The sequence below is a fragment of the Mirounga angustirostris genome, unplaced genomic scaffold, assembly GCF_029215605.1.
Source record: "Mirounga angustirostris isolate CCGP_5_RB_7025 unplaced genomic scaffold, mMirAng1.0.hap1 SCAF_5, whole genome shotgun sequence".
In the NCBI taxonomy this organism is placed as follows: Eukaryota; Metazoa; Chordata; class Mammalia; order Carnivora; family Phocidae; genus Mirounga; species Mirounga angustirostris.
The window spans coordinates 497,713-518,888 of NW_026991713.1; the positions used below are offsets into that span (position 1 = coordinate 497,713).

General features: G+C 62.5%; 2 protein-coding genes and 1 non-coding gene across 22 annotated transcripts; all 3 read left to right on the top strand.

The window, feature by feature from the left end:
- The first annotated feature begins 292 nt into the window (after nucleotides 1–292).
- MAPK12 (mitogen-activated protein kinase 12) lies at nucleotides 293–10,147 on the top strand. Of its 3 annotated transcripts, XM_045872286.3 has the most exons (13): nucleotides 294–699; nucleotides 777–906; nucleotides 4,291–4,349; nucleotides 5,166–5,277; nucleotides 5,393–5,422; nucleotides 5,655–5,702; nucleotides 6,200–6,314; nucleotides 6,555–6,626; nucleotides 6,745–6,824; nucleotides 6,905–6,983; nucleotides 7,066–7,239; nucleotides 9,538–9,642; nucleotides 9,734–10,147. In XM_045872286.3, exons 1-12 carry the CDS (start codon nucleotides 575–577, stop codon nucleotides 9,615–9,617), a joined length of 1,104 nt encoding a protein of 367 aa, XP_045728242.1. In that variant the 5' UTR covers nucleotides 294–574; the 3' UTR covers nucleotides 9,618–9,642; nucleotides 9,734–10,147. The 3 variants fall into 3 exon arrangements, with proteins under 3 accessions (XP_064446509.1, XP_045728242.1, XP_045728241.1); XM_045872285.3 differs by having other exon boundaries at nucleotides 295–699; nucleotides 9,538–10,147; XM_064590439.1 differs by lacking the exon at nucleotides 5,655–5,702 and having other exon boundaries at nucleotides 293–699; nucleotides 9,538–10,147.
- LOC123845123 (small nucleolar RNA SNORA63) lies at nucleotides 2,752–2,882 on the top strand. The gene has a single exon (XR_006790959.1). It is a non-coding gene; the product is annotated as a small nucleolar RNA SNORA63 (small nucleolar RNA).
- A 337-nt stretch (nucleotides 10,148–10,484) lies between the features above and the next one.
- Nucleotides 10,485–21,082, top strand: HDAC10 (histone deacetylase 10). 18 transcript variants are annotated; one of them, XM_064590425.1, is made up of 20 exons: nucleotides 10,488–11,477; nucleotides 12,451–12,521; nucleotides 12,591–12,725; nucleotides 12,952–13,048; nucleotides 13,281–13,378; nucleotides 13,469–13,573; nucleotides 13,734–13,802; nucleotides 13,908–14,034; nucleotides 14,222–14,287; nucleotides 14,506–14,565; nucleotides 14,694–14,783; nucleotides 14,935–15,041; nucleotides 15,113–15,180; nucleotides 15,260–15,524; nucleotides 15,628–15,712; nucleotides 16,060–16,145; nucleotides 16,267–16,323; nucleotides 16,547–16,625; nucleotides 16,784–16,966; nucleotides 20,263–21,080. In XM_064590425.1, the coding sequence occupies exons 2-20, from the start codon at nucleotides 12,463–12,465 to the stop codon at nucleotides 20,578–20,580; spliced, it is 2,154 nt and encodes a 717-aa protein (XP_064446495.1). In that variant the 5' UTR covers nucleotides 10,488–11,477; nucleotides 12,451–12,462; the 3' UTR covers nucleotides 20,581–21,080. The 18 variants fall into 18 exon arrangements, 15 of the variants coding, with proteins under 15 accessions (XP_064446490.1, XP_064446495.1, XP_064446494.1 ...); XM_064590420.1 differs by having other exon boundaries at nucleotides 10,485–11,477; nucleotides 12,591–13,048; nucleotides 13,281–13,373; nucleotides 13,456–13,573; nucleotides 20,263–21,082; XM_064590424.1 differs by lacking the exon at nucleotides 20,263–21,080 and adding exons at nucleotides 17,050–17,209; nucleotides 17,368–17,675 and having other exon boundaries at nucleotides 11,377–12,521; nucleotides 12,591–13,048; nucleotides 13,281–13,373; nucleotides 13,456–13,573.
- The last annotated feature ends 94 nt before the right edge of the window (nucleotides 21,083–21,176 follow it).

Consider the following 21,176-nt stretch of genomic DNA (forward strand, 5'->3'; position numbering starts at 1 on the left):
GGGACTTGCAGTTGGGAATAGAAGCGCCGCGGTTCCGGCTGCCCAGGACGGGCCCAGCTCCCTGGGGGCGTGGTTACTAAAGAGGGTCTGCGCGCCCCACGGGACTTGTGCTAAGCCACCCGCACCCGGGCCCGGGGAGTCCGGCCCGGGAGAAGAGGCGGCCCCGCGTGGCCTGGCGGCGCTGCCCTCCCCCGCTCCGCCCCTCCCCCCAGCCCCCGGCCCTCCCCCCGCGGCGGCCGCCTCGGGTTTCCGCTGGGGCCAGAGGGCCGGCGGGGGCGTCACGTGCGCGCGGCCCGGGGGCCGGTTGGTCCGCGGGCAGGGGAGGGACCGCGCGCTCCCCGGGCCGGGGCCGGGGCCGGGGTCGGGCCGGGGCCGGCGACTCCTGACGCCTGGAGGGCGGCCCCGGGAGCGGAGAGCCGGAGGGCCCCAGCGGCGCACGGGCGACGGCGCGGAGCGGGCTTTGCCACGCGGTGGCCCCGGGCGCGCGCCCAGGGAGTCCCGCTGATCCCGGGTCCCCGGTCCTCGGGGCGCAGCGCCCACGGGGCCCGTGGCGGGGGCGGTGCCTGGGGCCGCCATGAGCTCTCCGCCGCCCGCCCGCAGGGGCTTTTACCGCCAGGAGGTGACCAAGACGGCTTGGGAGGTGCGCGCCGTGTACCAGGACCTGCAGCCCGTGGGCTCCGGCGCCTACGGCGCGGTGTGGTGAGCGGGAGCCGGGCGGGGTGGCGGGCGTCGGCGCGGGGTGGCTCGGCCCTCCCGCTGACCAGTGCGTGCCGCAGCTCGGCCGTGGACAGCCGCACTGGCGCCAAGGTGGCCATCAAGAAGCTGTACCGGCCCTTCCAGTCGGAGCTCTTCGCCAAGCGCGCCTACCGCGAACTGCGCCTCCTCAAGCACATGCGCCACGAGAACGTGAGTCGCCCCGGGCCGCCAGCCCCGGGCCCCCGCGTCCACTGCCTCTGCTCCTCTCCCTCCTCGCCAGCAAATCCTGCCCTAGAAGATGGGGTCCCTGCTACCCGTGTGCTGGGGTGGAGATGCGGGGTCGGGGCGTTGTACCCCAGAACTGGGGGGGGGGGCTCCACGTGGTGAGGCCAGAGCCCCGCCTCTTTCCAGAGAGAGCTTCCCTAGGGTCTAGCTCTCGCTGCTAGGCCAGTGCCTGCGAAGGGCTTAGCTCCTTGGCTTCCTCCTGGGGCCACATCTGGCTCCTCAGCCGAGGCCCTAGTCAAGGCACCACCACTTGCTCAGGCCAAGGGCTCGTCCACAGCTCACCCCAGCCCTGCCTCCAGCCGGGAGCCTGGAGGTGAGAGAGGACGCTCACATGTGACCAGCGGTTATCCTGGAAGGGGCCCTCAGCCTCTTCTCTCTTGCTGGGCATCCTCCACAGCCGCACCCCAGGCCCCCTTTCTCCACCCCTTCAGGCCCCTCTGCTGAACAGTCTGCTCCAGTCTACCTCCCCAGCCTCAGTTCAGGAATGCACAGCTGGGCATGGGCAGGAGTCAGCATCCCGGCACTGGCAGCCCAGAGCCTTGGGGTCTCTTGTGGTGAGGGGTTGAGGGGGCTGGTGTGTGGAGGGCACGAGGCATAGTGGCCAGCACAGAGATGCCTCCTTCCATGGTGGGGGATGGCAGATCTGGGGCCCCACCAGGAAAAGGCCTCCCTTGTTTCCAGACCTGCCCATAGAGCACCACGTGTGGCTGCCGTGGGCCTCTCTAGTGGCCATTGCTGGCTACTGAGAGCCCTCCTCTCTCCTGGCGGAACTCCTGTTGTTCCACGATGTTCCTCCTACAACCCTAAACTCTCCCCCTCCCACACAGGCCATTCCTGCCTCACCCGGAGTTTGGGCCCAGTCTCAGGGCTGGTGGTCTGGGTACCCAGACCCCGGGCTAATCATGCTCTTGACAGATGGTCTGGTCCCTCCTGGATCATCAGAGCCACCAGCCTTCTTCCGGGAAAATGAGTCCCATGTCCACCAGGAAACTTATTCCCTCAGTTCCTGGCTGATGCTCACCCTCTTAGCCCCTTGAGTGGGTTCTTCATTCACTCAGACTTTCCATCTCTGCCCTTAGCCCTTCCCAGGTGAAATCCATTCATGATGGACACCAGCCCTGCCCCGACCTCACCACCTCCTGGTTACACTCAGTCATGCGCAGGCTTGGTTCCCATGAGGGCAGAGTCTGCTACGCAAGGCTTCATCCTCCTCCCCAGCTGTCCCCCTCTCCCACCCACCCACCCTGCCCTTCCCCTAAGGTCTCAGGGCTTTCTTTTCAGGCGCTTCCGACCCCTGGCCCAGTCCCCTCCTCTGTGCCACCCATGAGCAGCCAGGTGCTCCTGCCTCAGTGGCGCCCTGCGCACAGCCGGGAGGCTCTGCCAATCATAACCCTACTTTCTTAGGAGGACGCTGAGCTGTAAGAAGCCGTGCCAGGTCCTGCCCTTCTGCCCTCCCTCCTACTTCAGGCCAGAAGCCACCCTGCAGAGGCGCAGAAGTCTCTATCAACCTGACATCCCCCCTACCCTTGGGGACCGTGTCCTCTGTCCTCTTCTTGCCAAGACACTGTCTTGGTGCCACAGGCCTCACTGGCTTCCAGGCCCCTCACTGAACATCCCTCTCTGTCCTCCCCTTCCCTATGCCCATGACCCTGGCCCTGGTCACCTAGTTGTCCCTCCACTTTGTGTCCACTCTCGCCTCGCCCCCGTCTGTCCCCACACAGCAGGTAGGGGGACACACTCAGCATCACACCTGTTTAAACCCTTGCTCAGATGCAGGATCTAGTTACAATGTAGCTGTAAAGTGCTGCCTTGTCTTTGCCCCCTGCTCAAACTAAAGCTGTTACCTTTCTAGCCCTGTCCGCCATGGTGCTTAGCAGCCAGGGATGCATGGTCTCAGACATGTTTACCAAGTAAAACACTGACTTGAGGGGCACCTGGGTGGCTCAGTCATTAAGCGTCTGCCTTCGGCTCAGGTCATGATCCCGGGGTCCTGGGATCGAGCCCCACATCGGGCTCCCTGCTCAGCGGGGAGTCTGCTTCTCCCTCTCCCGCTCCCCCTGCTTGTGTTCCCTCTCTCGCTGTGTCTCTCTCTGTCAAATGAATAAATAAAATCTTTAAAAAAAAAAAAATAAAAAAAAAAAAAATAAACCCTTGCTCAGCAGCTCTTAGGATCCAAGCCAAACCTTCACCTGGCATGCAAGGGCCTGCCCAGGCTCCGTCTGGCCTCTCCTTGGCTGCTCCCTGGCTTGGGCCTTGGCCACCTGGCCTTTCTTCCCGTGTTCCTCAAATGCTTGAAGTGCTCTCCCTTCTTCCTCGGCCATCGTTCACATGGCCTCTGCCAGGCGTCCCCCCCGGCACATCCACGTGCCCCCCTGGCCACTCCGGTATACAGGCCTCCCAGGGATCAGCAGGGCCAGCTCTAGCCGCTGGCCTGCCTGGGCCTCTCCAGCAGAGGCAAGGCTCCCTGATGGACCCGCTGGGTGTTGGCTCTCCCCTGGGAGGCTGTCCCACCCTGGTCTCGGGTCTTCAGTGGGGATAAGAAGAGGGGGAGGAAGGGCCAAGGGGCTGGAGCTCCTTGGATGACTGGGAGCTGACCCAGACTTGGGGCTGCCCCTCCCCCAGAGGATCCCTGCAGTCACCATTCAAAAATAGCCTGTGTCTGTGGGCGTGTGTGCCAGGGCTGGGCCGCCCTGCCAGGAGACAGTGCGGAGGGGACAGGGACAGTGTGGGGGGGACGGGGACAGTGGGGGGGATGGGGACAGTGGGGGGCGGGGACAGTGGGGGGACAGGGACTGGAGGAACAGGGACAGTGTGGGGGCGGGGACAGTGTGGGGGGATGGGGACAGTGGGGGGGATGGGGACAGTGGGGGGTGGGGACAGTGGGGGGACAGGGACTGGAGGAACAGGGACAGTGTGGGGGCGGGGACAGTGGGAGGGTGGGGACAGTGGGGGGACAGGGACTGGAGGAACAGGGACAGTGTGGGGGCGGGGACAGTGGAGGGGATGGGGACAGTGGGGGGGTGGGGACAGTGGGGGGGTGGGGACAGTGGGGGGACAGGGACTGGAGGAACAGGGACAGTGTGGGGGCGGGGACAGTGTGGGGGATGGGGACAGTGGGGGGACAGGGACTGGAGGAACAGGGACAGTGTGGGGGCGGGGACAGTGGGGGGGATGGGGACAGTGGGGGGGTGGGGACAGCTGTAGGGGGCTTTCCTGCCTGGAGCACAGTGCCAGTTTTGGGGGTGTACCCGAACCCTCATGCCCTTCACTGTGCCCCCATCCCACACGGTACTCCGGCCTCCTCCCCAGGTCATCGGGCTGCTGGACGTGTTCACCCCTGATGAAACCCTGGATGATTTCACAGACTTGTGAGTGAGGTCCTGGGCAGGCTGCGCAGGGCAAAGGCGTGTTGGGCTGCTCCTGGCTGCTGACTCGGGTTCTGGGTTGGCGTGTGGGGGTCCCTGCAGCCCGGGTCGGGGTCGGGAGGCACACTGCCCACCCCGTCCCCACACCGCAGCCCACCCCCTGTCACAGGCCCCCCAGACCCATGGTGGTGACACAGCTGGGTGGAGCTGGAGGTGTGAGCACGGGACTGCATGGTTAGTCGGCAGGTCCCGTGCTCTGGGACCCTGGCATCCTGGGTAGCCTGTAACTAGAGCTGCTGACCTTTGCTGGCAGGCAGGGGAGGGGTAGCAGGGGGGCCTGCCTGTGGCTGCCATCCCTGGATTCACACTGGGGCCGGCCAAGAGCCAGGGGCTGAGCCGGGGAAGGGCTGAGGACAGGCTCCTCACTGCCTGACCTTGCAGAGGTCAAGGACCTGCACAGGCCCCTGTGCTGAACGTCTGTCCTCTGTGTCTCTCTCCCTCCACCTGCCCGGCATGCTCCTCCCACCCATGTATCCTGCCGTCCCCCACTGCCCACAGGCCCTGCCCTCCTTTCTCTTGCACCCTCTTCTGCCTGTGATCCCTGGCGCTCCCCAGATCCTAGCCTCTGTGCGGCCCTGATGCACCTGACGGTTCTGGGGCAGGGTGGGCGGAAGAGCTGTGGGTGTGCGCTGGAGAGGTGGGTGGAGCCTGGTGTTGCCCTGTGGAAGGTGGAGCCTGCATGCTGCGGGGGCGCCTCTGGGATCTCCCGGGGCTGAGTGGGTGTGACACCTGCCGTCTGCACCCACCCCGGTCCCTCAGTTACCTGGTGATGCCATTCATGGGGACTGACCTGGGCAAGCTCATGAAGCACGAGAAGCTGAGTGAGGACCGAATCCAGTTCCTTGTCTACCAGATGCTGAAGGGGCTAAAGGTGGGAGTGTGCGGGGCATGCTGCAAGCCGGGCTGGGGCTGGGGTAGGACTGCTGGCCCATGGCTCTGAGGTCCCAGTGAGCTGGCCACCGCTGACCGTCTCTCTGTCCCCATAGTACATCCATGCTGCTGGCATCATCCATAGGGTGAGTCCTGGTGGTGGCGGGCACTTCCTCTGGCCTGTAGGTGTGGGAGGGGCCTGGCTGCCAGGAGCCCCCATTGCTGGCCTGTCAGGGCAGTGTGTGTGATGCCCGTGTGCAGCTGTGGGGGCCGAGGGACCTTCCTGGAAGGGCTGCTGGGTGGGGCTGGCCAGGGTGGGCTCTTCCCCCGTGCACCCCCATGGGAGGGGCTGCACGGCCACCTTTCTCCCGCCCCCAGGACCTGAAGCCTGGCAATCTGGCAGTGAATGAGGACTGTGAGCTGAAGGTGTGTGTTGGGTCGGGGAGGGTTCTCCCCACCTGTCCATCTGCCTGTTGCCCTTGGCCCTCAGGCCTGAGGAGAGGGACCAGACCCCAGCCGTCCAGGCCAGGGGAGGCACTAGATGCAGACACTAGGGCATGGGGCGCATTCCATATCTCATTGAGGCGAAGGGAGGGAGGTATCCCCAGTTCCCCATGCCTGGGCCAGGGTAGGGCCAAGGGGACCTCTCCAAATGTGCTGGCCAGGTCCTGGGGTCAGCAGGGAGTAGAGGAACAGGGAAAGGAGACCCACCGGGGCACCTGCTCCTGAGGGTGGTGGAAGGCGAGGTCAGGGGGGCTGGGTGCACTGGCCATGGGGAGGAACTGTTGGGGAGTCTGTGGCCATGACCTCAGGTCCTGGAGGTTTGGCAGGAGGCCCCGGTGTGCCCAGTTCTCCTGGATCACAGGCTGACCCACCTACTCCCTGGGGGCCTCTTCGCCCCACCTTCCTGATTCTGACTATAGATCCTGGACTTCGGCCTGGCGAGGCAGGCAGACAGCGAGATGACTGGGTATGTGGTGACTCGGTGGTACCGGGCGCCTGAGGTCATCTTGAATTGGATGCGCTACACACAGACAGGTAAGAAGCTGCCCAGAGACTCAGCCACTCCCGACACCAGCCTCCCAGGCCACACCCGCCTGCTTCCATTTCTTTATGGGAAGTCCAATGGTGGCTCCTCCGTGGGGAGGCTGCTGAGCTGGGATGGGAGCCGGGCGAGGGTGTGGCAGGCTAGATGGCCCCCTTGTCTGTGTCCCCCCCATGTGTGTCCCCCTGCCCTCCCTGGCCTACAGAGCCCTGATGCAGGGGCTTCTGTCTCAGTGGATATCTGGTCGGCGGGCTGCATCATGGCGGAGATGATTACAGGGAAGACGCTGTTCAAGGGCAGTGACCGTATCCTACACTTGTGGGGGGGCAGCCTGGGCCTGGGTGGGGGCTGGGCATGCTGTCCTGGCCAGGTGGGGTGTGCCCTGCTCTCTGGCCCTGTTTTGTGCTCCTCAGCTTGGCACAGACCTGGACCAGCTGAAGGAGATCATGAAGGTGACAGGGACGCCTCCCGCTGACTTTGTGCAGAGGCTGCAGAGTGCCGATGTCAGTCGGGAGCTGGATGGGGGCTGGAGGGGCTGGACCTGGGTCTGTGGGTTGGTCCCTTACCCTTTCTTCCTGAAAAGGCAAAGAACTACATGAAGGGCCTCCCCGAGTTGGAGAAGAAGGATTTTGCGTCCATCCTGACTAATGCAAGTCCTCTGGGTAGGACTGGACTGGGGGGGAGTGTTGGTCAGTGACGAGGGCATCAGGGCCTGGGACCCTCCCTGACCAGCCCTCCCCGCAGCTGTGAACCTCCTGGAGAAAATGCTTGTGCTAGATGCAGAGCGGCGGGTGACTGCGGCCGAGGCGCTGACCCACCCCTACTTCGAGTCACTGCAGGACACGGAGGACGAGCCCAAGGCCCAGAAGTACGACGAGTCCTTTGATGATATGGACCGCACGCTGGACGAGTGGAAACGTGAGTTGGTGGAGCTCTGGGCAGGGCCTGTGGAGGGACCCTGGGAGCCCAGTGCAGGGCGCCAGGGCTCAGAGTCCTGGGTCCCCCTACCTGGGGATGCAGGTAAGGAATACAACAGTCAGAGGGCAGTGGGGCTTCTTGGCCAAGGTGACCTCTGGCTGGAGTTGAAGGATGAAAGAATGTCCCTGGCAGGGGGTTCAGAACTAATAAGAGCAGGAGGTGAGTTCTGGAAATTGTGGGAGGCAGCTCCCAGCTCAGGGCGGTTGTGAGCACCTGGCCTCTCCCCACCCTGCTGGCCCGGCCCCAGGGCTGCCCCCATCTTCCCCATGTCCTGGCCAGAGACCTGGGCCATTCTGGAGCCCCTCTGCACCCACTTGTCCCCCAGACTTCCACTGTTGCCTCTTGAGCTTGTCCTTGTTTCTCTTTGCCCCCGCTTTTAAAAAAAGATTTACTTATTTGTTTTGTGGGGGAGGGCGTGTGTGCAGGCGAAGCAGGGCAGGACAGAGGGAGGGAGAAGATCTCAAGCAGACTCTGCTGAGTGTGCAGCCTGACACGGGGCTCGATCTCATGACCCTGAGATCATGACCTGAACCAAAACCAAGAATCAGACTCTCAACTAACTGAGCCACGCAGGTGCCCCTCGTTGCCCCTTTTAGGACCCCTCCCACCTGACTACTGCACACCCCTCTTGTCCCGCCAGCAGGATAAGGCCCACCGCAGGCAGCCTCCTCCACACCCCTTGCCCATCCCTTCTAGTCCCGCTGAGCAGTTCAGACCCACCGAAGCCTGTGCTCAGCAAAGCCGGGCTTGGCACCGGCTGTTGGGTTACACCAAAGGCCCCTATCCTCACCTCTCAGGGCCCAGCCAGCACATGCTGAGCCTCAGGCTGGGCCCAGGGACACCTGCCAGGTCCTCAGGCCCCATGCTGGGACTGGCTTTGCAGAATGACAGGCAATGAGGGCTGCGCTTGGTATCTTTCTGTTGGTGGCTGCAGGGCCAGCCTGGAGGGTGCTGGGCACATCTGAGGACAGCAGTTAGGTCCCGTCCTGGCTCTGCCTCAGACCCGGGGCCTTGGTGCTGCACATGGGGCTGGGGTGGGACGGGACTGGTGGTTCTCAGACCCTGTTCCTTGGCCACTGGGCTGCTCCGTGCCTCTGGCAGGGCCCCACCCTTATTTGTGCTTCTAAGTTTGGTTTGGTTTGATGAAAGTTTTCTGTTGCTAAAAAAGATAACATGAAAACCACGGGCCACAGAATCCTTTCTGTGGTCCCCACCCACACACAGTGGTAAGAGCTTTTGCTTTTACTACAGACCATGGTGAACACATGACCTGTTTGTGGCCGAGCCCCTGGTCAGGAATGCAAACTCTCATCACCTCCTGTTTCCCTGGGAACAGCCAGCTTCACACAGACCTCCCCTGTGTGGACTGACCCCGGTGTTAGGGTTAGATGAAGGGCCTAGGAGGCACCTGATGGGGCAGGAACACATGGGTGCCACAGGCAGGGCCAGCCACATAGATCACCTGCTCTAAACACACAGTGTTTCCTGAACTGGGCTTTGGAGGACCAGTGTCCCCCAAACAGGTGCTGCACTGGCCAGGTGAATATGGGAATGCTGGGGTAGGCTGAGCAGAACCTGTCCCTTTGCAAACTGCTCAGAGGGAAAGCAAGTCAGGCCTTCTCCCTTCCTTTGGGATGGCTTGCTCTGGGAACACATTTTAGGGGCCATGACCAACAGGCGAGGAAGGTAGAAACTGGTGTTTGTGGGAATTCTTCTCATTTAAGTTTTGGTGGATATTTTGGATCCAGAAGCTGGGGTGTGTTCTGGTGGGATTCTGAGTGGCTCCACTTGAGTAGACACACTGATTTATATTGGCACACGGCTCCTTACACCAGGCTATGGGGCCAGGGCCTGCCTGGCCACCCCAGGGGCGGTGGGTTTGGGTTGCAGGAGCCCCATCAGGGTGGATAGCCCCTGTGGATGGACACAGGTGGGCTGAGTGTGGCCCTAGCCTGGGATGAAGTCACGTGTGAGGACAAAAGCAGCCTGTCTGGCACCTGCACTCCAGCAATGACTTCTGGTTCCGATGTTTTTGGGCACCAGCTGGGCCCCTTGGTCATGGCGAACAGCCTGTGCTCTGGGCCTGGGAGCTCTCCCCTCCCCCACCCCCACCTCACAGGACTCAGTGCTCTTCCTGGGTCACTGGCTTCCACCCTGGGTGTGAATCCTAGGAGGTGATTCTGAAGGGTGATGAGGCCCCTTCTCCCCTGATGGTCCGTCTCTCCCACCCCGACCCAGGTGTCACATATAAAGAAGTGCTCAGCTTCAAGCCTCCCCGGCAGCTGGGGACCAAGGTCTCCAAGGAGACGGCCCTGTGAAGACCCCTGGGCCTCCACAGTGGTGGTGAGGACACCTTGGGGATCCTGGCTGGGGCTTCTACCTGGAAGGGGGATCCTAATTATCACTGTGACTTTGGCTGGGGCTTACATCCCAGGAAACCTCTGGTTCCATGGATCCCCCCTCTCCCAAGCCTGTTATCCTGATCTCAAGGCTCCCACCTCAGCCTAACCTGGGGGAGCATCTGGACCTTCTGGACAGGATGTCAACCTGACTGGGGACTGGCCTCTGACTCCCTGAGCAGTGGTCCTCTCCCCCAGGTGCAACAAGAAGCCTCAGAGCCTGTGGGGGTGGGTGAGCCTTGGGGTCAAGGCCTGCCCTCTGACCCTGCTCGCTCCAGCCCCTGCTGAAGCCCAGTTCATACAGCTGAGAAAGGACAGGGAGGGCGCAGAGCGCCTACTCAGGGATGTCTCTCCCGGGGGGCGTTGGTGTGGACTCTCCTGCACCCCCAGCCCAGAAAGTGCTATGCCCACGTGGCTGGAAAGAAATAAACCCTTTTGTACAGATCCCACTCTCGCTTTCCTAATTCTCAGGCTGGATCTCCACCTCTAGGCGTCTGAGCTGCAGCCTGGCATAGAGAAGCTGGCCCTAGAGTCTCAGCCCCTGCTCAGCAGCTGGGCCTGGGGACCCCCTTCCTCCCAGGTCCACAGTGAGCCCAGAGCCTGAAGCCCCCGCACTAGGGATGGGCCCCTGCCCTTTTGTGGACTGACCTTCCTCTAATGGCTTAAACTCTGGAGCCAGACCCCAGGCAGGGCCTGATGAGGACGGGGTTAGGGTCCGACCTGGGGCTCAGTCCCAGCTGTCTGAGCTCCCTGCACTCTCCAAGGCCAGGTTCCTGGTGAGGAGGGGTCACGCTTGGCGCTTTGAGACACCTGGGGCACAGCGCACGAATGGGTTCTATTGTCTCCAAACCTCCTGCCCCTTCGTCGGCCACACCCCAGCGCAACGGCGAGCCCGTGCCGCCCTCTGCCAGCCATTGGACGTCTCAGAGAGCTGACAGCTGGGTCAGGGGCCACTTTGGGGCTCCTGCGTCTGCCCTGGCTCCTCCCACCTGTCCCCACGGCAGGTGTGCCGAAAGCGGGGCCCGGCTGTCCCCCTTCGGCCTGGAGCTCGGCTGCACACGCGAACAGCTAACCCAGCCAAGTACGGTCAGACAAGTTGCCAAAGTGGACACCGGCCTTCTCTGCTGGGGGGTCTCCGATACCTCTGGGACAGACGGTTGCCCCGAGCCCCCGCTCAGAGCGATCGGGAGGGGCGGTCCGCCACAGGCCCCTCTGGAGCCACGTGGCCCAGGGTGGCCACTCAGAGTACGCCACTCCATAGCCACCGTGATTGGCTCAGGGGCGGGCACGTGACCCAAAATGAGCCAATCGGAGTCTGCCCAGAGCTTCGGTAGGACGCCCGTAGCCCGCCCTGGCAGGTGCCCTGATCAGGACCGTGGGGTCCCCTGTGGGGTCGCGGGCCGCAGGGGGTGGGGCCCTGTGGGGGCCGCCGGCTGCATTTCTACCGCCGTAGAGGTCATTCCTGCGCTTCTGGGGCACCGGAGAACGGGATTGGTGGCACTCCCGCCCCAGGGCCCCGCTTCCAAGACCCCAAGTCCCCAGGACCTGCGCTCCCGGCCCCGCCTTCTAACAGGCCCGCCCTCCCCCACGCCCGGCCTCCCGAGGGCCCGTCCCCCTCAGAACACCGCTTTCGAGACCCCAGGGCCCCGCCTACGATAAGCCCGCCGCTCCGGTACTCCGGCCCACGGCCCCGCCTCCCCCAGGGCCGGGTTGGCAGAGGCCCCGGGTTTCAGGCCTTTGGCTCCCGCATGCCTCCTCTCTCTGGCCGTCTCGCTCTGGGTCTGTGTCCGCGCCGCCTCCTTTCCTTCCTTCCTCGCTCAGATCTCCCTGTGTCCGCCTTTCCCTCCGCTAGGCCTTCTGCCCTGCCTCGCCCCACGCTTCGGCGACCCCTGTCCAACGTCTCTGCCACCACCTAAGCCTCCGACTCTGCTCTTCGGCCAGGGTCTTTTGGAGCTTCAGTCGGGCCCTGACACTTCCTTACACCTCGACGCGGCCCAGGCGGGGGCTCTCCGGCCTGCGGCCTTGCTCCTGCGGGCCCTCGGCCTCGCCCCCTCACTCGCAGCTGTTCCTCGAGCTCTGGCTAGGATGGGCCCCTGGGGTGCGCCAGACGTGATGGGCTGCGGACGGGTCTGACGCCTTGGCCTGCGCGGTCAGCGTGGGTCTGAGATTTGGGGCGGACCGGGACACTCAGTGGTGCCGCCGTGACAGTCTGCGGGGTCCGGGGCACACTGGCCCTGGGTCCCCACACCCGCCCCCCTGGCACACCCGCCCCCTCGCGCACCCGCCCCTCTCGCGCACTCCCGCCCCCCCCCGCGCACTCCCGCCCCTTCGCGCACCCGTCCACTCTCGCCCCCTGCCGCTCCCCGCCTCCCCGCGCGCCTGCCCCCTCTTACACGCGTCCACTCCCGCCCCCGCTCCCTCCCCCCCTCGCGCACCTGCCCCCTAGCACACCAGTCCACTCCCGCTCCTGCCCCCTCCCTCCGGCCAGGCCGCGCTTCGGGGCGGGGCTTTGAGCGGCGGGGGCCGGACCGTGCCGGGTCCGAGTCTGAGGAAGCCGGAAACCTGTGTCCGGGAGCCACCCGGTCGACCCCGACTGCGGCCTGCGGCCTCCTTCCGTGCCTGGATTCTGCGCGTTCGTGCCCAGGCTCCGTGCGCGCCGTCCCAGCTGTGGCCCAGGGGTTGAGCTGCTCCCCGGGGCTGCAAGGAGGGAGCAGGCACTCACCGGTTCCCCGCCACCCCCCTACCCCCCCAGGGCGGCTGGGCCATGAGGACCGCACTCGTGTACCATGAGGAAATGACAGCCGCCCGGCTGCTCTGGGAAGAGTAAGTGTGAGCTGGTAGAGGGGGAGGGTGGGGAGGGGGCTCTGGACGCTAAGCTCTGTGTCCACGCAGCCCTGAGTGTGAGATCGAGCGTCCCGAACGCCTGACCGCAGCCCTTGAGCGCCTGCAGCAGGGGGGCCTGGAGCAGAGGTGTCTACAGTTGGCAGCTCGAGAGGCCTCAGAGGCAGAGCTGGGCCTGGTACACAGGTCAGATCCCGGGGAGCCACCTTCCAGAGGAGGCCGCCTGGCACGTGGGGCCGCCCAGCCTGCCCGCATCTTGAAAACAGAGCACCTCCCCTACCTGCCTCGGTTTCACCACTGGGTGGGAGGGGGAGGGAACCGTGAGGTGGGCGGTCCCACCAGCGCACGGCCCCTCCTTCTCCCCTTCCTGCTCCTGCTGGTGACCCTGCCTTGCTTGCCTGCCCCTCTGCAGCCCAGAGTATGTGTCCCTGTTGCGAGGAACCCAGGCCTTGGGCACGGAGGAACTACGGGCGCTGTCTGGGCAGTACGATGCTGTCTACTTCCACCCGGTGCGGCCCTGGGGACACCCCCCCCCCCACATGCACATCTGCATGCCCGTGCCCATTTCATGGCTGCGGCTGCTGACCCTGGCCCATATGCCCTCCGTCACCAGCGTGCACATGCCCTGCATGCCCGACCAGCTGCTGCTGCTGGGACCTGCAGCCCGGCACAGGCCTGGGCAGAGCCCGAGCTGCAGGGCGGTGGGGGGGGGGGGGCTCATCTGCACCGCTGCCCCCGCAGAATACCTTCCACTGTGCCCGGCTGGCCGTGGGGGCCGCGCTGCAGCTGGTGGATGCTGTGCTGACAGGAGCCGCGCACAATGGGCTTGCCCTGGTGAGGTGAGGGCTGTCCCCTTCTGGGCTGCCGCCAGCTGTGGGGAGCCCTGCGAGGGCACAGGATGACCCTGATGTGTCAGTTTTCACCCGCAGACCTCCGGGGCACCACAGCCAGAGGGCTGCCGCCAACGGGTTCTGCGTGTTCAACAATGTGGCCATAGCGGCCAAACACGCCCAGCAGAAACACGGTCTGCAAAGGTGTGTCCTGGGCTGTCCGTGCGCAGGGCCCAGGCCAGACGGAAAGCGGTGGAGTGGGCTGCTGGCAGACCCCATTCGGTCCTTTCCCCTCTTGGGGTGGGCTCTGGCCCCCAGGTGGGAGGCCCTGCCCCTCAGTGACCTCTGCACTGCCTGTCCGCAGGATCCTCATTGTCGACTGGGATGTCCACCATGGTCAGGGCATCCAGTACATCTTTGAGGATGATCCCAGGTGAGCTGGGGTCACCAGCCTTCCCTGCGACCCCCTGCTGGGAGCCATGGGGCTGAGGTCCTGACCTTTGAGCTCCGATTTCTGACCTCGGCCGGTTGTCCGCAGTGTTCTTTACTTCTCCTGGCACCGCTATGAGCATGGTTGCTTTTGGCCTTATCTTCAAGAGTCAGATGCAGATGCTGTTGGGCTGGGGCAGGGCCGTGGCTTCACTGTCAACCTGCCCTGGAACCAGGTGCCCCCCCTCCCCCCACCCAGAGCCTCTCCCCCAGGCCTCACCCCTTGCCCCACAGCCCCAGGCCTCCTGAACGTAGTCCAGGGCATCCTTCCAGGGTCACCCCCAGAGCCTGGGCCCCAGGGGTGAAGACCCCAGCCCCCCCCCCCCCCCCCCAGGGCCCAACTCTGATGCCCGGTGGCCACAGGTTGGGATGGGAAATGCTGACTATATGGCTGCCTTCCTGCATGTGCTGCTCCCTGTGGCCTTTGAGGTAACTGCATGGGGGGCAGGCATGGTGTTGGTGGGAGGAGCGTGGGAGGGGGAGTCTGTGCCCAGAGGTGTCATCCCCCGCCCCCCTCTGCCCCCTGCCCCGACCCCCCCCCCCGGAGCAGAACAGAGCCCTGTGGGTGGGGAGCACTCTCTGGAGGGGCCTCCTTCACCTCTGCTCCAGGCTCTCTCTTGCCCATCCCCACCTGGCCCTGTCCACAGTTTGACCCTGAGCTGGTGCTCGTCTCGGCAGGATTTGACTCAGCAGTTGGGGATCCTGAGGTGAAGGCCTGTCCTGGCTGGGGAGGGCCTCTGGGGCCCTGGGGATCCTGAGGTGAAGGCCTGTCCTGGCTGGGGAGGGCCTCTGGGGCCCTGGGGCCAGGTCCCCTCACACTTGGCTCTGGTTCCAGGGGCAGATGCAGGCCACGCCTGAGTGCTTCGCCCACCTCACGCAGCTGCTGCAGGTGCTGGCCGGCGGCCGGGTCTGTGCTGTGCTGGAGGTGACTGGCAGCAGGGAGGGCTCACAGGCCAGGTGTCGAGGTGCAGTCAGGGGGGCCCGCTCTACAGGGTGGGGCGTCCTGCCGGGACGGTGGCGCCCCGCCCCACTGACAGCCATGTCTAATCTCGTGTCTGCCTTCGCCCTGCTCCCAGGGAGGCTACCACCTGGAGTCGCTGTCCCAGTCGGTGTGCATGGTGGTGAAGGCGCTGCTGGGTGACCCTGCCCCGCCCCTGTCGGGGTCCATGGTGCCTCGGCACAGGTATGGGGCAGGAGGCTGGGAAGGGCTGGGGGTTCCAGGCCAGGCCTTACGGCTCCTGTTTCTCCCCACAGTGCTCTGGAGTCCATCCAGAGTGTCCGGGCAGCCCAGGCCCCTCACTGGACTAGCCTTCAGCAGCAAGGTCAGTGTGGCCCACGCTGGGCGGCAGGGTACCTCCCCGGGCTCCCGCGCAGTGGCTTTGACTCTGAACCACTCCCTAGGGCCGGCCCGCCTACTGAACCCCAGCACCTGCTCCCCAGAGGGGAGACGCCCATCTGTGTCGCCTGGGGGGCCCGGATTCAAGGCAGCGGAGGCCCAGGGCTCGGCTGTACCGAGGTCCCTCCTGGACCAGCTGCACCTCTACCCCACACCCCCTGCCCGCACGGCTGCCGCCCTGACGGCACAGGATGCTGCTCTGGTCCTACCGCCTGATGTCCTCCGTCCAGAGGGGTCAGCCCCACAGGAGGAGACACGGGCCTGGGCCAGGTGGGCAGAGCAGGCCTGGGGAGAGGGATGGGGCTGTGGATGACACGCGCCGTGGTACCGGTGTCACTTCCTGTCCACGTGTCCCTCTGGTTTCCCACCACAGGCTACACGAGGCCCTGGCCCAGGACACGGCTTTCATTGCACTTGGAAAGGTCTTGCATCTATTGAACGGGATCCTGGATGGACAGGTGGGGGCACCTGGGATGGGCTGAGGGTGGCCATGGAGCTGGGGGTAGGGCCCAGGAGCCGCCCACAACAGATGGCCTGTCCAAGGGAGGGCTGGGTGGTGCAGAACCACATGGACCCTTTCTAGAACAGCTCTTAGGGGCAGGGTCACAAGTTCAGGCTCAGTCAGTCTTCTTAACTAAATGCTCTGACAGTGAGGTGAAGGCGATGATTTAAAGTGTAGTTTTAAGCATCTTATTTCCAGAAGGGGAGCAGTTTGAGCTCAGTTGGGCAGATGGCAGCTCCGTAGACAGGGACCAAGAGGAGGATGGATGTGACTCTGTGCCTGGTTGGGAGTTGCCCCCCACAGGTGAGCAGTGGCATCGCAACAACCCCAGCTGCGGCGGCCACCCTGGAGGTGGCTATTCGGCACGGCTTGTCCCACAGAGCCCAGAGGTGAGCACCCCCGCCCTGGCGGGCCACACTGCTCCTGCTTCCCGGCCCCATGGGGAAGGCTCCAAGCATGGATTCCTGGCTGGGTGAGTGCAGCCCGTCCTGGGGCCACCTTTTCCTCTAGGGTGCTCTGTGTGGCTGTGGGACAGCTGGATCGGCCCCCAGACCTTGCCAGTGATGGGTAGGACACTTGGGTCCTGTGTGCATCCCGTCCTGTGTGTGGGTGGGCACGTACTCCTGAGTCCCCATGGGGGAGGGTGGGCAGGGCCTTCCCCAGCTGGAGTTTGGCAGAGGAGCTCCTGGGAGGGTCTCCAGCACCTTCCCTTCTGCTGTCTGGGCTCTGGAGGGTGAGCCACATCTCAAAGCCTTCCATGTGTGCCCACGTGCTCACTCTCCCCTGGAAGGAGAAATCTGTGGCTGAACATCAGAGGCAAAGAAGCGGCTGCCCTGTCCATGTTCCATGTGTCTGTGCCGCTGCCAGGGGTGAGTGGTGGGGTCCCGGGTAGGGCGGCTGCCACTCGTTGGCACCCTTGGGGCCGCTCCTGGCCTTCACCTGCTCTTCCTGGCTTCCTGATGGGACTGTGGGAGGTGGGGTGACCCCTGGCTGAGGGCCTGGAGCTCTGCTGCTGTCCTTCCCACAGACAACAGGTGGGTTCTTGAGCTGCATCCTGGCCCTTGTGCTGCCCCTGGCCTATGGTTTCCAGCCTGACCTGGTGCTGGTGGCGCTGGGACCAGCCCATGGCCTCCAGGACCCCCAAGCTGCACTCCTGGCTGCACTCCTACGGGGACCAGCGGGGGGCCGAGTCTTGGTCCTAGTGGAGCAGGTGAGTTGGGCAGGGTGGACGTGCTGTGGGTGGGAGGTGGGGAGACCAGTGACTTGCTGCTTCCACCTCTACTCCTGGCCCAGGAATCCACATCCCAGCTTGCGGGGGTCCTGGCCCGGGTGTTGCATGGAGAGGCACCCCCCAGCCTGGGTCCTTTCTCCATGGCTTCCCCCGAGGACCTGCAGGCCCTGATACACTTGAGAGGGCAGCTGGAAGCACAGTGGAAGATGCTGCAGGTGGCCGGTGAGGCTGGGGGGCAAGGCTGAGGCTGAACGCCGGGAGTCTAGGGGGACAGTTCTGCCATAGAGCTCTGTGGGGAGAGGGGCTCACATCTTGGGGAGTGAGGTGCTGTCCTGAACCTGCTCATCGCAGTGACAAGCTGACTGTACATTTCTTCCTAGCTCCTTCTTGAGTTCTGTGACCTGGTAGCTTGAAATCAGCCAGGGTGGAAGTCTTTGCACCCCAGAAATGACAATACAAGCTAGTCCCCCAAGAGCCATAATTAAACATTCGCCAGTACCCCACTGCCTGAGGCCTTTGTGCAGAGGGCTGGGCTATGGAGTTGTCCAGGGCACTGGCTCAGGGGCACTCTGTCCACGGCAGTGACCGGGAGCCCCCATCCAGTGGCCCACCTCTTCACGGATGGCCCCATCCTCATTTCCCACACTTCTGTTAACCTTAAAAATAAAAGTTATTTTACCAGCAAAAATGGGTTTATTCAGGAGTAGTAGAGAATTGCAATTTGGGACAGGTAGACTATGGCAAAATACTAGGCTAGTCCAACAAGCAAAGAGGAACGTTATTTTATGGAGAGGAAGGAAGAAGCTGGGAAGGATTGTTCCGAATGAACATCCATTGGAGAAAATCAAGAGTTCAGGATGATGATGATTTTCTGATGATCCTTTGCTGTTGATTCTTCTGTTGGGCCTCTAATCAACGATCGTTCCTGTGATGGGCATGGAGTGGTATAGCTCCTCCTTCCAGCCTCCCCTTCTAGCATCCCAAGCCCACTTCCGAGAGTTTCCCTTTATTAATTTCCAAATTTCCCTCCTTTTGATCAAGACCTTTCTTTGAAAGCGTCACTGATCAAGAGTCAGGTTTTCCGTATTTAGTGGTTTTGTCTGTTGCTGCCAGGAAGGACTTCTCTGGTTATCCTGTCCTACAGCAGAGGGAAAGTATGTACCAGTTGGAAACCACCTAAGGCCACATTTGAGTCAGACGGGAGGTCAGGAGGGAGAACTGCCAGGCACTTCCCGTCTAAAGTCTACATATTCTCAAGGTTACAAGTATTGGAGATCATTTCCATAGTGGGCACATCATTTTTACAGAAGTTTGACAGTTAACAAAATACAAAACTTAAAGGAGCTATACAAAACAGAATATAACAATCCCAAATTGAATGGTGGTTCTAAACCAGACTGTAGGTCTGCAGTCGCCAACTGAAGATACTTATTGGCACTCATTCCAATTTAGGGGAGAAAGTTCTCCCTAGGGAGGCAAACCCAGAATCCTGTGTGCCTCCTGGAAGTTCCTGTGGGGAGAGGGGGGTACTGCAAGATCACATGAAAACAATTAGCCAAGTGTGTTTGGGAAAAATGAAGCAATAGCTGAACAAAAACAGCAAAACCTCAAAGATGTATTAAAACAGTACTGTTATCTCAAAAGAACTGAAAACAAATGTTATCCAGTAACAGCCTGTATGGTGGCAAATTCACAGACTGAATTTGGGTAAGAATCCAGTGTAAGATACAGGTCAGATGAAAGAGGGACTTTTGTGAAGACCGAAGAAACCTAACCCTTCAAAAAAAAAGTGAGTGGAAAATTCATTTGTCCCGGGATCATGGTGAGGCTGTTTCTGCAAGGCCATAATCAAAAGAGGTTTCCCCCTTCCACAGGGCTTGGGAGATCCACACAAGGGCACTGTCTTCCCCCTAAAGGAGGGGAAAGGAGGAAAAGGCACATGGGCCTGGTCTATGCATCTCAGGACAGCTCCCTCCCCAGATGTCTGTTTCAGTCTGGGAGGTCTTTACTTCCAGGTCACCAGTCAGGCTTTGGTGCTTTCTCTACACATGTCCCATGGATCCAAGAGTCTCTTACCTGGAGTTTGGTGGCACAAGGGCTGGTTAGCAGATCTGAGAGGGGCCTTTCTGGCAAGGTTGTGGAGGTGTCTTTTCCAATAAACGAAATGTCCAGGTTGCAAGGTGTGATGCTTAAGGCCACCCTCTCCATCTCCCAGGAACTCACTGTGTAGATTGTTCTACCAAAGCGTGGCTACCTTTTTTTCTTTTTTTAAAAGATTTATTCATTTGAGGGGGGGGAGGGGCAGAGGGAGAGAATCTCCAAGCAGACTCCCTGCTGAGCATCCCCCCGCCTCCCCCGTGGTGCTCACCACTGAGGAGATCACGCCCTGAGCTGAAACCAAGAGTTGGAAGCTCAACCCATGGAGCCACCCAGGCGCTCCAAAGCATGGTTACTTTTAATAGAAACAGTTAGACCCGAACAGTTTTGAAGTATATCTCCTTTTATTAACGTGTCAGAGGAGGCAGGGGCCAAGTGCATTGGACGTCCTGGAAATCTCGAAGGGTGGGAGTCTGGGAGATCCCAGATCTGAGGGTTAGAAGGACCAACAGCAATGCTCTTGGCCCAGGTATTTTGGAGGGGCTGCAGATTTTGCCAGTTGAGGCTTACCAATGCTGGTGGTGCATGTGACTAACGCAGGGAATGTGGATGGGGGGGTGCAGTGAAGGTGAGGCCTGCCAAGCAGCGCAGGCCTGCTGAAGCGTCCGGCCAGTAAGATGAGTTCTCCGACCACAACGACGTTCGAGAGGGGTTCCCTGGGTAGGGACAATCTTTGCTAACAGAATTTTAGCCACAGAAGCAGCACTGGCCCGTCTAGAAGAGAAAGCTTCGATCCAGTGAGAAAACATGAGCCGGGAGACATGGAAGCTGTAGGAGACCCACTTGTGTGGACAGGTGGGACGAGCGATGCAGGCCCTCTTTGTGGCCTTATTATTTCCCACCCATACTGGTTCGTAAACACTATCATTTTGCCCTACCTGACCCAGTGGGAACAAATGACCAGTGTCCCCGGGCTCTGCCATGGTGCCATCATAGACAAGTACAGGGAACATGCCAAAGGGTCGTTTATTTCCCCTGGTTGGCTACTTTTGGTTCATTCAGTCCATGGCACCGCAGTTTTAAAAACAGAACCAGCTGAGGTCCCAGAAAGGGGGGGTCCCCCAAAGCACTGTGATTTTTTTTTTTTTTTTTAAAGATTTTATTTATTTATTTGACAGAGAAAGACACAGCGAGAGAGGGAACACAAACGGGGAGTGGGAGAGGGAGAAGCAGGCTCCCGCCGAGCAGGGAGCCCGATGCGGGGCTGGATCCCAGGACTCCGGGATCATGACCTGGGCCGAAGGCAGACGCCCAACCGACTGAGCCACCCAGGCGCCCAGCACTGTGATTTCTGGGGGCCCGTTTCTCGGAGGTTTTTCTCTAGAGCAGACAAATTCCTCAGCAGCGCAGCTCTGACCGAGCAGTCCAGTTCTGAAAAGGCGACCTCTCAGCCAGGACAAGGCCTGGAGCACCCGCGCCCAGAGCGCGGGGCTTGAAATCCGCCGAAGACTCGGCCTCCAGCCCGGTCCGAGGCGGCAGCGCGTTCCGCGGGCGCCCGCGCGGTCTGCGCACCAGCTCGCGGCTCGTGGGGGCCCGCTCCGGGTTGCACGGCAGGCCAGCGAGTACCGTGCCGCCAAACATCGCTTCACGAGCACACACGGGTTTGCTCGGGAAAGCAGACCTGCAGCCCGCGCCCAGCTGCGGCAAAACCGGAGAGGGAAGCTGGCAGGGTCGGTCGGTGCGCGAGCAGCAGGAGTCCGGGGTACTGCGGTTGCTCCCCGCCGGAGCCGCGGCGCACGGGGCTCGCGGTCCCTGCGTCCCCGCGGGGCGCGCTCGGGCTGCGTCGGTGACGGACGCGGCGATGACCGGGGTCCAGCGGGGGGCCCCGCTCCAGCCCCACTCGTGGCGTGCGCGGCCCACCCCAGCGAGTGTGACCAACCCGCCGCGGGGCTCGGACTCCCCACGCGGCTGCGGCGCTCCAAGCCGGAAGTACCCTCCCCGCCGCGACCTCCGGGCCCGCCCCGCCCCTCCCGATGACGCAATTCCGGCGCGCCCGCTTGGCGGTCTTGCGGGTCGCGAGGCAGTGACGCCG